Here is a 12,451-nt window from a genome sequence, read left to right on the forward strand (position 1 = left end):
ATCTGCATTCCTCAGCAAGCTTCCTTATGGGACTGGGGAAGTCATCTCTGGGTCAAGGACCTAAATCAGCATTCAGTCACAGGATCTGAATGCATGATGTCCCAGTAGCACCATTTTCCAGAGCAGAGCAATGCACTTATTTCTTTGTCTCTGTGACACTCTTTTTAAAATAAATAAATAAATAAAATCTTTTTAAAAAAAGCAGCACTAAATAAAAAGCCTTGTCTCTTAGTCACTGCCTTTCTCATGTGCCCTTTTACTCATGGGGCCAACTTTATGCTCATACTTTATTACCTGGCTTATTTGTCAGTTTTGTGACCTTCACTCTTGAACTTCTCGTTTTCCTTGTTCCCTTTTGAAATCTCTGCCAAAGTCATCTCTTCTACATCACAGTCTATCATTTCTAGTCCTTAAAATGTACTAGTTTATTTAGCATACCACTTTTTCTTTCTCAAACATTTTTCCCTCTCTTGTTACCTGAAATTGTCTATAGGTCTTTTTTTTTTTTCATTTACTTCCAATCAATTAATTCCTCTAGAAAAGTGAGTCTTCTTAGCCCTCCAAATTTGAGTAAATTTCTCATCCAAGTACACCACAAGCATCATGTGGTAGTGCTGTTAATGTGTGTATTACCTCTTTTGGATGTTCCTAATATGTGGTCCAGTAATTAGTTTCCAATAAGTATTTGTTTTTTACATTTTAATGCATAAACAGTATTGTTTCTTAGAGAAATTGTAATTAATATGACTATTACTGATTTACATTTATGTCATTTGAAATACATTATAGCTTTTCCTCTAAGTGACCATATAATTTTATGACACTCACTTCATTTGAAATCTCTTTACCCTATATGATATAGAAGATATAATGGGTTTTCTACAGAATAATAAAGAAAAGGAGAAATGGATACACGTCAATTAAAAATATGAATGCTATTAGAAAACATATAGGAAGAAGTTCTGAACTATCATAAGGTGATACTTATCACCACAATTGTTCACAGTAGATTTTATCTAGTTAAAAGTTAGCATTCTTAGTGTTTTTTTGTATACAATTACACATAGAACTATATATGATGGATGCAATACACATTGCTCTTTATGTATTAAAACATTGTAGGGAAGAGAAAATAAGCAATTCTTTTAAATATCCTAAGTCTTAGTAAAGTGTAACATTTAAAATTTGTGATTGACTGTTTCTATTATTCTTATGTAATACATGCATCTATTTTCAAAAGTTAAATGTAGAATACCTTCGCAGTGATGACATTTATTTTTAGAGATAAAAAAATGTGTTACTTTAGCACTCAGGTATTTTGCATACTTACTCTGCCCTGAAATTTGGCTGAAAACCATGTTTAATGCATATCTTGGAAAAGATTAGTTTCTTAAATCAAGACAGAGCCTGCCTGCCAAGTGCTGGCATGTTCCATGGCTCACTATAATGTCACAATTTCAAGGGTATATACTCCAGGAAGGAATACTGGTATCAAATATTCATGTCATCTGTAAAACTGAAGTAAACGTGATGAATTGACAGTATGTTGTAAGAAGAGAAGTACAAAGATTTCTATCTGAACTCTTACTTGGAATGTGAATGGAGTTTCTCATTCTAACTCCATCTGACACTATTCATATATCTGGTTGGTGCCTCTCTTTAATGAAAACTCCAGAATGAGAATTAGCTATATACACAACATTAAAAGTGTTACCATCACAGCAGCTATTGTTAAGTCCAAAGATATGACATAGTAAGCAGTCACTGAATAAACATAGCCAACCTTAAGTGTGAAAGCACACTGAAATGAGTTATTGTCACTTATAAGAGCATCTTAAAGGAAAATTTCAAAACCATACATATTAAAGGCTTCATTCCAACTCCTCCAAATTGTTCTGAGCAGTATTCAGAAGCCACAGTAAAAACTGTTTAAAATGTTCAATTCCAAAGGCGCAGTTAACTGTCAGTCTTCTCTTTGCAAAATGATACTCTGCTTCATGCCTCTGGCTGTTATTTGGTATTTATAGGATCCCATCAGCATGTGTGGATCTTTACTGAAGGCAGAATTGAAGATCAGTGTCAGTGTCTATAAACCATTTTCCATTCTATTTGTATGAACTTAATAAATAGTAAATAACTTGGCTGGTGTCAAGCCACTGGACTAGTAATATAGCATATAAATTGTTCTGAAGTTTCAATTTGGATAATCCCACTACTGATATTACCAAATATTATAGCTCTTCCGTAGGAGTCTTAGAAATAGAAATACTTTGAAAATGTATCTTGCCACATTTTAAACCTGATAAGCAAGTGTTTTAGCAGCAGCTATTCTAGTTTACTGCTTAAAGAAGCATTGAAGAGGACTCCCAATTACTTGAAAATTCTTTACCTAGAGCTGTGATTATCAACCTGGATATCATGTGTACTGACATATTTACTCAATAAACAAGAAAAAGGTTGAGTCCTCAACTAGTCCTTCAACAACTGTGCATACCAGTGGATGTTCTCATGGGATTGTGTTACATTTTCAAACATCCTCATAATGGGGAGCCTTGTGAAAATTGCTTATCTAAGACATTTTCTCCTACTTAAGTAGTTTCTAAATTAAAAATCCCAACGGTGAGCACTGGGAAGCACTCTATCCAGTAGAGTGCACATGTTGCCATGCACAGGGACCTGGGTTCAAGCCTCTGGTCCTCACCTGAAATGAAGGAAATTTTATCAGTGGTGAGACATTGCCACAGGTGTATCTCCACTTCTCTTTTAATCTCTGTCTATAGTGAAAAAGAGAAAATATCAAATGTATAGGATTGAGAATCAGTGTACTGATGGGAAGAAGAAAGACACTAAGAAAGCCACTGTGAAAATAGGAAATATAGATATAGAGATAGAGATATAGAGGTATAGCTAGAGAGATACAAAGAAACTGATAAGTTATAGAATCAGTCTATAGATTCTCCTATTGAGAGAACTGCTGCAGTTTCCATTGGAGCAGATGAAGACACAGAACTCTGGTGGTGGTGGTGGGGGAAGCCTATGGAATTATACCTCTACTCTCTTAAATTTTTTTTATCAATATTACATTACTAATGAAATTGTAATTTAATTTTTAAAAAATATTTTGTGAATAAGTAAACCATAAACAGGCAGAATCCTGATACATATACTAAAAATAAAACTCATTCTAAAAGATGAACCAAAAAAGGTGATATGTAAAATATTCTCCAAGAAGAACAATTGATTTGCATGTAGTAGGGGATTAGCTCCAAAAATAAATTGCTTAGTATAGGGAGTCCGGTGGTAGCACAGAGGCTTAAGCATACATGGTGTAAAGTGCACTGGCTGGCTTAAGGATCCCGGTTCGAGCACCTGGTTCCCCACCTGCAGAGGAGTTGCTTCACAGATGGTGAAGCCTGTCTGCAGGTATCTCTCTTTCTCTCCCCCTCTCTGTCTTCCCCTCCTCTCTGTATTTCTCTCTGTCCTATCTAACAATGACAACATCAATAACAACAAGGGCAACAAAAGGGAAAATAAATATTTTTAAAAATTAATTGCTTAATATAAAGATAATATGAAGATATGATTACTAAGATCAATATTCATTAGATACAGTTTTTCTCTGATATCGCCTCTACTAGACAGTTTCTAGTATTATATTGCTCAATATCGAATTCTAGTTTTTACTCAGTTTTTTTTTTATCTTGAGATAAAAATAGTCATGGGGTAACTTTCGCTCACCTCTTTTTATTGATTCTTTATATAGAAAAGCCATGTGCCTTGTTTTGTTCCCCTGTTGGAAAAGATCAACCTGTTCTTCTATCAGAAAAAGTGATGGATGGAACTTCTTGTGGATCACAGGGGTCAGATATCTGTGCAAATGGCAGGTGCCAGGTAAGACATTCCCAAGGGGAAACTCACATGATTAAAACAGGACTCCGGGACCATTGAACAGTTTCACAGCTTTGGATAATAAATGCAAAAGATACCGAGGCAGTCCTAACCTGACTCCAACCTTGAGGAAGTCTAATCTGCTTAAATCCTTCATTTCTTCACCTGTATCTTGGAGAGTTTTGGACGAATAATCTATAGTATCTATTACTAGTTGAAATAACTGTGATTTTGGCCCAGCATTGTGCATATTACAGATCAAATCTCTAAGAAGGGCTAAACCAAAAGTTTATAAGGCAAAAGTATAGTCAGCCCTCTTACTAACTTAATATTAAGGTATTTTCAATTAACTAGAATCAACCAATTTTTAAAAATATATATGTATATTTCTTATAATACTTAGCTTTTTACTTTTCCTATTTTTTCCTTTATCTTTCTTTGAAAAAAAAAATCTCATTCTACTCACACATTTAAGTATCCTTCTTTTATCTTTGCGTAATCAATGTGCATTCTCCCTGGCCCCTCATTTATCTTTAGAAAGCTGGATTTTTATTTGTTTGTTTTGTTTTGCTTTTTAATATGAACAACTTAGTTCATATTAAACAAAAGACCATAACTTAGGAATTGCTAGTCATAGCTCTGCTAGTGTCTCAAGTTGATTTCCTTGGGAGATTAATATGCATTAGATGTCATGCAACAACTTTTTAAGAGGAAGGAGGCAAGATAAGACAGTAGAGGACATTGTACTTTGGTACAATCTGAAGACTACTACTGATCTTGTGGTAGGGGTAGGAGGGGGACATTCACACTTAAAAGTTGTCCTTATTTAACCCCATAGTTGGAAGCAGGTATCTAAGTGGAGTTGTACTGAATTTCTGACAACCACAATCAAGCTATTCTTGGGGAAATGACATAGAATAGGTATGCATCCAGCAACCTAAGAAATGAAATTTCATAATAGTGGTTATTTACTATTCGTTCAACATAGCTATTTTTGAGAGTGATGAAAATTGTATCTTTTCTTCCCAGAATAATACATATATTCTTCCCTTCCCACAGCATTTGAAAACAATTTCAAGCTATAGATGGATTAATCTGTGATCCAATAAAGATCTGTGGACATTTGGGTAAAAACTTGGAAAATACATGAAAATTAAATGTTTCCCCAGCTCTCAGATTTTTTATATTTGCCAATATGCTATAAACTTTGAAGCACAGAATCATACCTATTGATTTCCTTTAGTCTTTTTTTTTAATTTATATTTATTTATTTATTCCATTTTGTTGTCCTTGTTGTTTTATTGTTGTAGTTATTAATTATGTCATCATTGTTGGATAGGTCAGAGAGAAATGGAGAGAGGAGGGGAAGACAGAGAGGGGGAGAGAAAGACCAGACACCTGCAGACCTGCTTCACCGCCTGTGAAGCGACTCCCTTGCAGGTGGGGAGCTGCGGCTAAAACCAGGATCCTTATGCAGGTCCTTGCACTTTGCGCCACGTGCACTTAACCCGCTGTGCTACCGCCTGACTCCGATTTCCTTTAGTCTTAATTTGAATATGTCAGTAAGTTGAAATGTAATTTCTCAACTGCCTATATAAAATATAATGCAGGTATTTACCTATTCATAATTCCAGTTCAGTATGCTGTAGTATAAGTAAAGCTTATACCTTCATTTCAATATTTTATGTAAATCTGTCAGACTAGTGTATGTCATAAATGAGTTTATTTTCTTAAATTATTTTTCACAGTGGTATATGCCAAATACAATAGCCTACAATTTCTATGCATTTCACTTAACAGTATTGTTCAAGCCAATTCTTTTAGAGTCCCTAGCTAGACATTAAAAGTCAGAGGAGCAATAACAACAACAAAAATTCAGCATAAGTGCTATGTGAATCTGATGACTGTGATTATATTAGAGTTTTATGAAATGAATTGTGACTTCTGGCAGCTTTGGACTACTTCAAGTTTCTGGCTTTTTAACTAAAATGTTTCATTCAGACTTCCAATATAATTAAAAACATGCTTCCTTTTTTCTTTTTGACAATCCTCAATGTATAAACCTTGGCTAGAATATTTTCTTTTATCACAACATATATAGCACTAAAGCCAAATGTAGAACTCAAAATGTTGAATGAATTAAGGGCAATTGAAAATAGCTTTCAATAGCAAGGGCTTTGGCTTGAGTGTTATGAGGTTGTGGTGGGCACTGTGTCAAAAGGTACAAACTTTCAGCTCTTAGGTAAATAAGTCATGAGGGTATAATATACAGTATAGTGAGTCTAGCAAGTAAAATTGTGTTATGTGGTCAAAAGCTCTCAAGGGAGAGATTTTTAGTCTCATCACAAGAAGAAATGTGTATATTTCTATGTGTGATAATGGATATTAACTAGATTCATTGAAATGTTCTTTCCACAACACATAGAAATATCAAATTATGTCGTGCAGAATCTCCTGACATTGCATGCACCTGAAACTAATATAATGTTACACGTTAACTTCACTCAGTCACAAAAAAGGAAAGATATCTTTCTCTTGGTGACCCAGTTTCACTTTGCAATACTTCACATCATGAGAAAGGATAAAGAGATCTTGACTCTGTATTGCGTGATCGTTCAGTCTCCAGAATGCCAGCAGTACTGGAAAGGGTATTAAATGGTGCCACTATTTTACATTTCTCAGAGGAGTTCCTTTTCAATTATTGTTTTAATTTGACAGTTTTTGACATGTGTAACTAACTGAGACTATCAATTATAAAATATACAATCTTTGATTTTTACATGTAAATATGTGATAATTGAACCATACAACTAGATCGATACCTACTTTATTTTAGCTTTAAAGACATAATATCCATTTTTAGAGGGCTAGCAAAAATAACGTCAATAAATGCCAATTTATTTGCAATTTAGCTAATAATATTTTGTACTCCTAATTGCTCCAAAACAAGCTGGATGTTATGGAGAGAACAACTAAAGTATTTTTCTGATTTCTTTTCATTTTTCCCCACCATGGATTTTGCTGAGACTCAGTACCTACACAACTCCACTGTTCCTTGCAATCATGTTTCCTTCTTTTCTTTTTTTTCTGATAAAGACAGACAAATAGAGATGGAGAAGGGGGTAAATAGAGACACCTGCAGCACTACTCCAGCTTTCAGGTAGAGACCTAGGTTTGAACCTAGGTCCTCACACATGGTAGCATGTGTGCTTCACCATAAGCACCACTGAGCAACCCTTAAAGTACTTCCTGTCATTTACAAATCACTCTAAGATCTCTAATTTTTCATTTGTATTTAGTAGAGAGACAATTTTTTTTCTGCTCCCAGGACTTGCAGATTCTTTTCTTGGCTTCTGATGAGCTCTTCTTGATGCTTTGTTGTAGTTTAAAATTTTCCGATGTTGGCTATTTCTTTCATTCATAGAGGATATGGTCTCTGTAATTCTCCCTGGATAAACTCTTACTTGATGATCAGAGTTACTCACTAATACACTGTTTGTCTTCCTCTTGACACTGATAAGGGGAAGTAAAGCCAGAAGTCTCCTTTAACATGTAAAGTCTCTCCTAAGTAGGACTCTTAAAATTATTTCAGAATATTTATGATTGCAATGGTTAATTAAAGACCTTGTCATTCACATTGGGTATCAACTGGCTGAAGCCAGGTGCTTTGGTGTGTGGAATTTTGGCAGCATTGACACTTATCAGTGTTTGAAAAGTTATAGGTCTTTTCTAGCCATGCAGAATTATTAGACCATGGGATGTATAAGTCCATAGTCAGTATAAACCTGGCATGCTGCTGTATCTATACTGGATGTTCCCCCACAGTTTGGTGTCTTGGATTTTTGTTTGTCTTTTTTGACTCTCTCCTGATATTCATACAACTGCAATTTTTCAAATCTTGTTTCCTGCACCCTAGTTACAACTATAGAAAAAGTCCCTACCCCCCTACCTTATGCTTTTGTTCACTAATCCTTTCTTAAATAAAAAATTAAAAAAAAAAAAGAAAAAGTCCCTATTTTTATTCTATTTTACATAATGTTTTAAAAGTTCCTCTAAAATAACTATAACTTGTTAGATATGGATATGTCCTTGAAGATAATTGTATTCCTATCATTTACATTTAATAATACTGACATATTAAGTTCCACCTTTTGACTATGTGCATTGCAAAACTTGATAATATTTTTGTAAACATCAACTGGAGATCATTTGTATCCAATAGATGAAGCAATTATGTAATGTCAGGAGACTCTATTAACAATTCATAGAGAACATAAAAACTTTGATCCCTATTCTTTATATTTTCTTGAAGCTGTCTTGGGTTGTGAGAAATTCATATACTCATGCGTTGAATTCCAAAGAAAAAGGAAGTAGAAGTTTCTTGGGAAGCTATGATAGAAATAAACATTTGCTGGGTTTTATTTGTTTGTTTATTTATTTATTTATTTATTTATTTATAAAAAGGGAACATTGAAAAAACCATAGGATAAGAGGGGTACAACTCCACACAATTCCCACCACCAGAACTTTGTATGTCATCCTCTCTCCTGATAGGTTTCTTATTCTTTAACCCTCCGGAGTATGGACCCAAGGTCATTGTGGGATGCAGAAGGTTGAAGGTCTGGCTTCTGTAATTGCTTCCCAGCTGAACATGGGTGTTGACAGGTTGATCCATACTCCCAGCCTGCCTCTCTCTTTCCCTAGTATGGTGGGGCTCTGAGAAGAGGAGTTCCAGGACATATTGGTGGGGTTGTCTGTCCAGGGAAGTCTGGTGGGCATCATGTTAGCATCTGGAACCTGGTGGCTGAAAAGAGAGTTAACATACAAAGCCAAACAAATTGTTGAACAATCATGAACTTGAAGGCTGGAATAGTACAAATCAAGTGTTGGGGGGTACTCCATTTTGTAGATAGCTAGTAGGCATGTTTTAGTTATATTCCAAAGGGCCTGTGGCTATACTAGTTTTTTTTTTTTTTTCCCTGAGCCTGAAATCTGATATGTAGGTGGATCCAAGTTATTGTCTGGAGAGATGAAGTCATGGCTGGAAAAAGCAAGTTGGATCTGGGAAGAGAGTAGCTCCCTAATATGGGAAAAGGATATAAATATTTTTTTACTGTAAACCCCATTGATTTGATTTGGTGTGGGGTGTATATTCAGCTTAGGAGCTTATGTGACTTCTGCATCCCTGTAGATCTGAGCTCACATTCTGGGGTCATGAGTAGGAACATTACAAGCTGCCCCAATACAGACCCATCTTCCTCAGGTGTAGCATAGAGTATGTTGTCCATCCTCCTTTCATAAGATGGAACATTCTCTACTGTTGTTGATCCAAGTTGAGGGCAATGTCCTATGGAGGCCCACAAAGGCGTCTATTGTGTTGTTTCTGATAGAGATGACTGGTAACAATGGAGAGAGGGATTTATTTGAGGTCTAGGCTCATCATGTCTGTTTGGGAATCTCAGGACTCTCTGAATAGGGCCCCCACTGATGGAGTGGCCTGATAGTGACTAAAGAGTCATCATTAAAGTATGTCAGTCTCTTCCCTTTATTCAGCTTATTGCAGCTTTTAGGAGGTTAATTTTTAATAGTCAGCATTTGCTTTGCAACCACTCTAGAAGTGAAACCGTTCATATTTGTTGTTAAGGTTCGGGGGCTCCAGAAGGCCGGGCTAGCGTCACGGTGGTAGACAGAGACAGAGACTCAGGGGCACACTGCTGGGCTGAGAAGCTGCATTTCAATCTTTATTCACGAATGGGCAAATCACCACACCATGTGCTTCCCCATGTTTCTCCTTCCGCTGCTGCTGTTGGGACTCTTGATGTCCTTAGCATAGGGGGTGGGGAGAAAGAGGGGTGTGAAACTAGCAAGGGCCAAACCAATTCTCTCAGAGTTGGGGGGAAGGGGAACAAACCAATATGAAACATAGCAACAGTTCCCCCTTCTGTTTTTAACTAAATGACCACAGTATCAGGTGTGTGGGGTGAACAGAAACCTATATCATACAGGCATTTTCAAAAAAGAAACTGGCACAAACATGGAGAAACATGTAAGCGAGTAACAAGAACCAGTGTGCTGCCAAGGGAAGGCCTGAGGGGGCCATTTTTTGCCTCTGTGGGCAAAACTTTATCAGCTTAAAAAAAAACATGTCCTGCCTCTGGGGGGCGTACTTACCTCGACGGGCATTTTCTAGCATGGGAGGAGGGTGAGGCCTAGAGTCCCAAGGCATGGCTGCATTCAGTGTTTGAGAAACCCAGCAGCTTAAAGGGAAGCCGCTAGTTTTGTGCAAAGTGTCCGAGGTGTACCAGTGAGTCCGATAGAAGTCCAAAGCAGATGTCCACCAAAGAATTGCCAAAGGGTGAATTGTTGTACGTCTGTCTCGATGGGGAATGTCAGCCATTGGAATTCTGCTTTTCTGTAGAGAACTTGACAGCTGCAATTCACTTACTTAAGAGACAAAACTTGTAGCAGGTTAGAAGTTTGCCACAATTGATAACTCTATCACAATTGGAAGTCCCTTTCCAGCATGATTCTAAGGCTATTTAAAGTTTAAACAATAAAATGTGGAAAGGCAAACATGAACCATAGAAAGAAAAAGGCCTCAGGCATGAGAATTATTAGCATAACCATAGCGCAATCTAACATTTCTAATTGAGAAGGAATTTGAGACTTTTACATATCAACAACGTCTTTTTAACCTTTTGTTACACCCATTCAAGATGGAGACCCACCATAGATGTGCACAGGTTTTTTTTTTTTTTTTTGACCAACTTAGTTAAAATATATTGATTTTTAACTAATTTTTACCTCAGACTTTAAATGTAAGTTAATTTTATCTTTATGAGAATTACGTTGGAAACCTTTTTCATTTAACTTTGCCTGGTAAGAATTTAGCCTTAAAGTTACATTTTTAACCTTAAAGTTACTGTTTACCAAACTTTAAACACACACATAAACATGGTCTTTAATACACAAGAAGAGAAACTTTTGTTACGAAGACATGTCATTTACGAATTTAGATATATACTGTCTTAGCCATTCGGGGAGTGCATTGTCCAGCGGTGGCCTCTTGGGCAGCTTCAGCTCCAGGAATTGTAGGTAGTGATCTCTGGATGAATCTCTGCATATTCTAACTTGTCTGCCTTCAGACCCAAGCTGGAGATCTCAGCCAGGGGGCCCAGTTTCAGTAGGGAGCCCACGGTCTCCAGGTGGTCCAGGATCTTTGCAGACTTCATGGCACGAGGGCGAGTGGGCCAGCCTTGCAGAAGGTGCAGGCCGAGGTGCCACGGGCTGGCAGCCAGGATAGGCTGCCACGGCACTGCCCCATGGCCCTGCCATGTCGGCTGATCGTGTGGAGGGAGCTGGCACCCAATGCCCCGTGCCACGAGGCAGAAAGCCGGCTCATGCGGGCTGGCATTGGGCTCCTTCAAGCTGGCATTGGGCAGAAACCACAGAGTGGTCCAGAGATAAATGTTCCAGAAACAGCGAAACAGTCTCGTGAAGAAAGGGCAGAGGCCTTTGGAGATCTCTTCACAAGCAAAAGAGAAGGCCATAGTACATAGGTAGCCAAATTGTCTTCACTTATCTGAGAGATGCACAGGTCAGGTCCACGTGGGCCCCATTTGTAGTTAAAGTTCGGGGGTTGCAGCAGGCCTGGCTAGTGTCGCGGCAGTAGACAGAGACTCGCGGGCACACAGCTGGGCTGAGAAGCTGCATTTTAATCTTTATTCACGAACGGGCAAATCACCACACCATGTGCTGCCCCATGTTTCTCCTTCCGCTGCTGCTGTTGGGACTCTCGACGTTCTTAGCATAGGGGGTGGGGAGAAAGAGGGGCGCGAAACTAGCAAGGGCCAAACCACTTCTCTCAGAGTTGGGGGGAAGGGGAACAAATCAATATGAAACATAGCAACACATATTTGTAGCTATATCTATTGAGTAAAGTGAATTAGGTTATATGTGATTTTCTTTGGGGATTATTTAAATTGGATTTGCCTTAATAATATTTTTTTTCAGGCTTCTTTATGCATCATGTAATTCTTAGTAGAGATAACATTGTTTTACATGAGCTCACTACAGTAGTTTTGTTGTCGCTTTGTTTTTTTTGTTTCCAGGGTTGTGTCTGGGTCTAGGTGCTTCTGGGTCTGGGTGCAGGCACTTATGAATCCTCTGCTGCTGGTGGCAGTTTTTTTTTTTTTTTTTCATTTTATTGAATAGCACAGAGAGAAGTTGAGAGAGGAAAGGGAGATTAAGAGGGAGATAGGGGAGTCAGGCAGTAGCACAGGGGGTTAAGCACAGGTGGCAGGAAGTGCAAGGACCAGCTTAAGGATTTAGGTTTGAGCCCCTGGCTCCCCACCTTCAGGGGAAGAGCTTCACAGGTGGTGGAGGTCTGCAGGTGTCTATCTTTCTTTCCCCCTCTCTGTCTTCCCCTCCTCTCTCCATTTCTCTCTGTCATATCTAACAACAACAGCATCAATAACAACAACAATAATAACTGCAACAATAAAAAACAACAAAGGAACAAAAGGGAATGAATAAATAAATAAATAAATAAATGTTTTTTTTT

General features: G+C 37.5%; 1 protein-coding gene across 1 annotated transcript in view; it reads left to right on the forward strand.

The window, feature by feature from the left end:
- Positions 1 to 12,451, forward strand: part of ADAMTS19 (ADAM metallopeptidase with thrombospondin type 1 motif 19) — a 224,764-nt gene that overhangs the window by 148,925 nt on the left and 63,388 nt on the right. The window contains exon 14 of the mRNA XM_007528006.2: positions 3,764 to 3,891. Coding sequence (XP_007528068.2) covers positions 3,764 to 3,891 — 128 coding nt within the window. The remainder of the gene's footprint in view (positions 1 to 3,763; positions 3,892 to 12,451) is intronic.

Source organism: Erinaceus europaeus, chromosome 2 (assembly GCF_950295315.1).
Source record: "Erinaceus europaeus chromosome 2, mEriEur2.1, whole genome shotgun sequence".
Lineage (NCBI taxonomy): Eukaryota > Metazoa > Chordata > Mammalia > Eulipotyphla > Erinaceidae > Erinaceus > Erinaceus europaeus.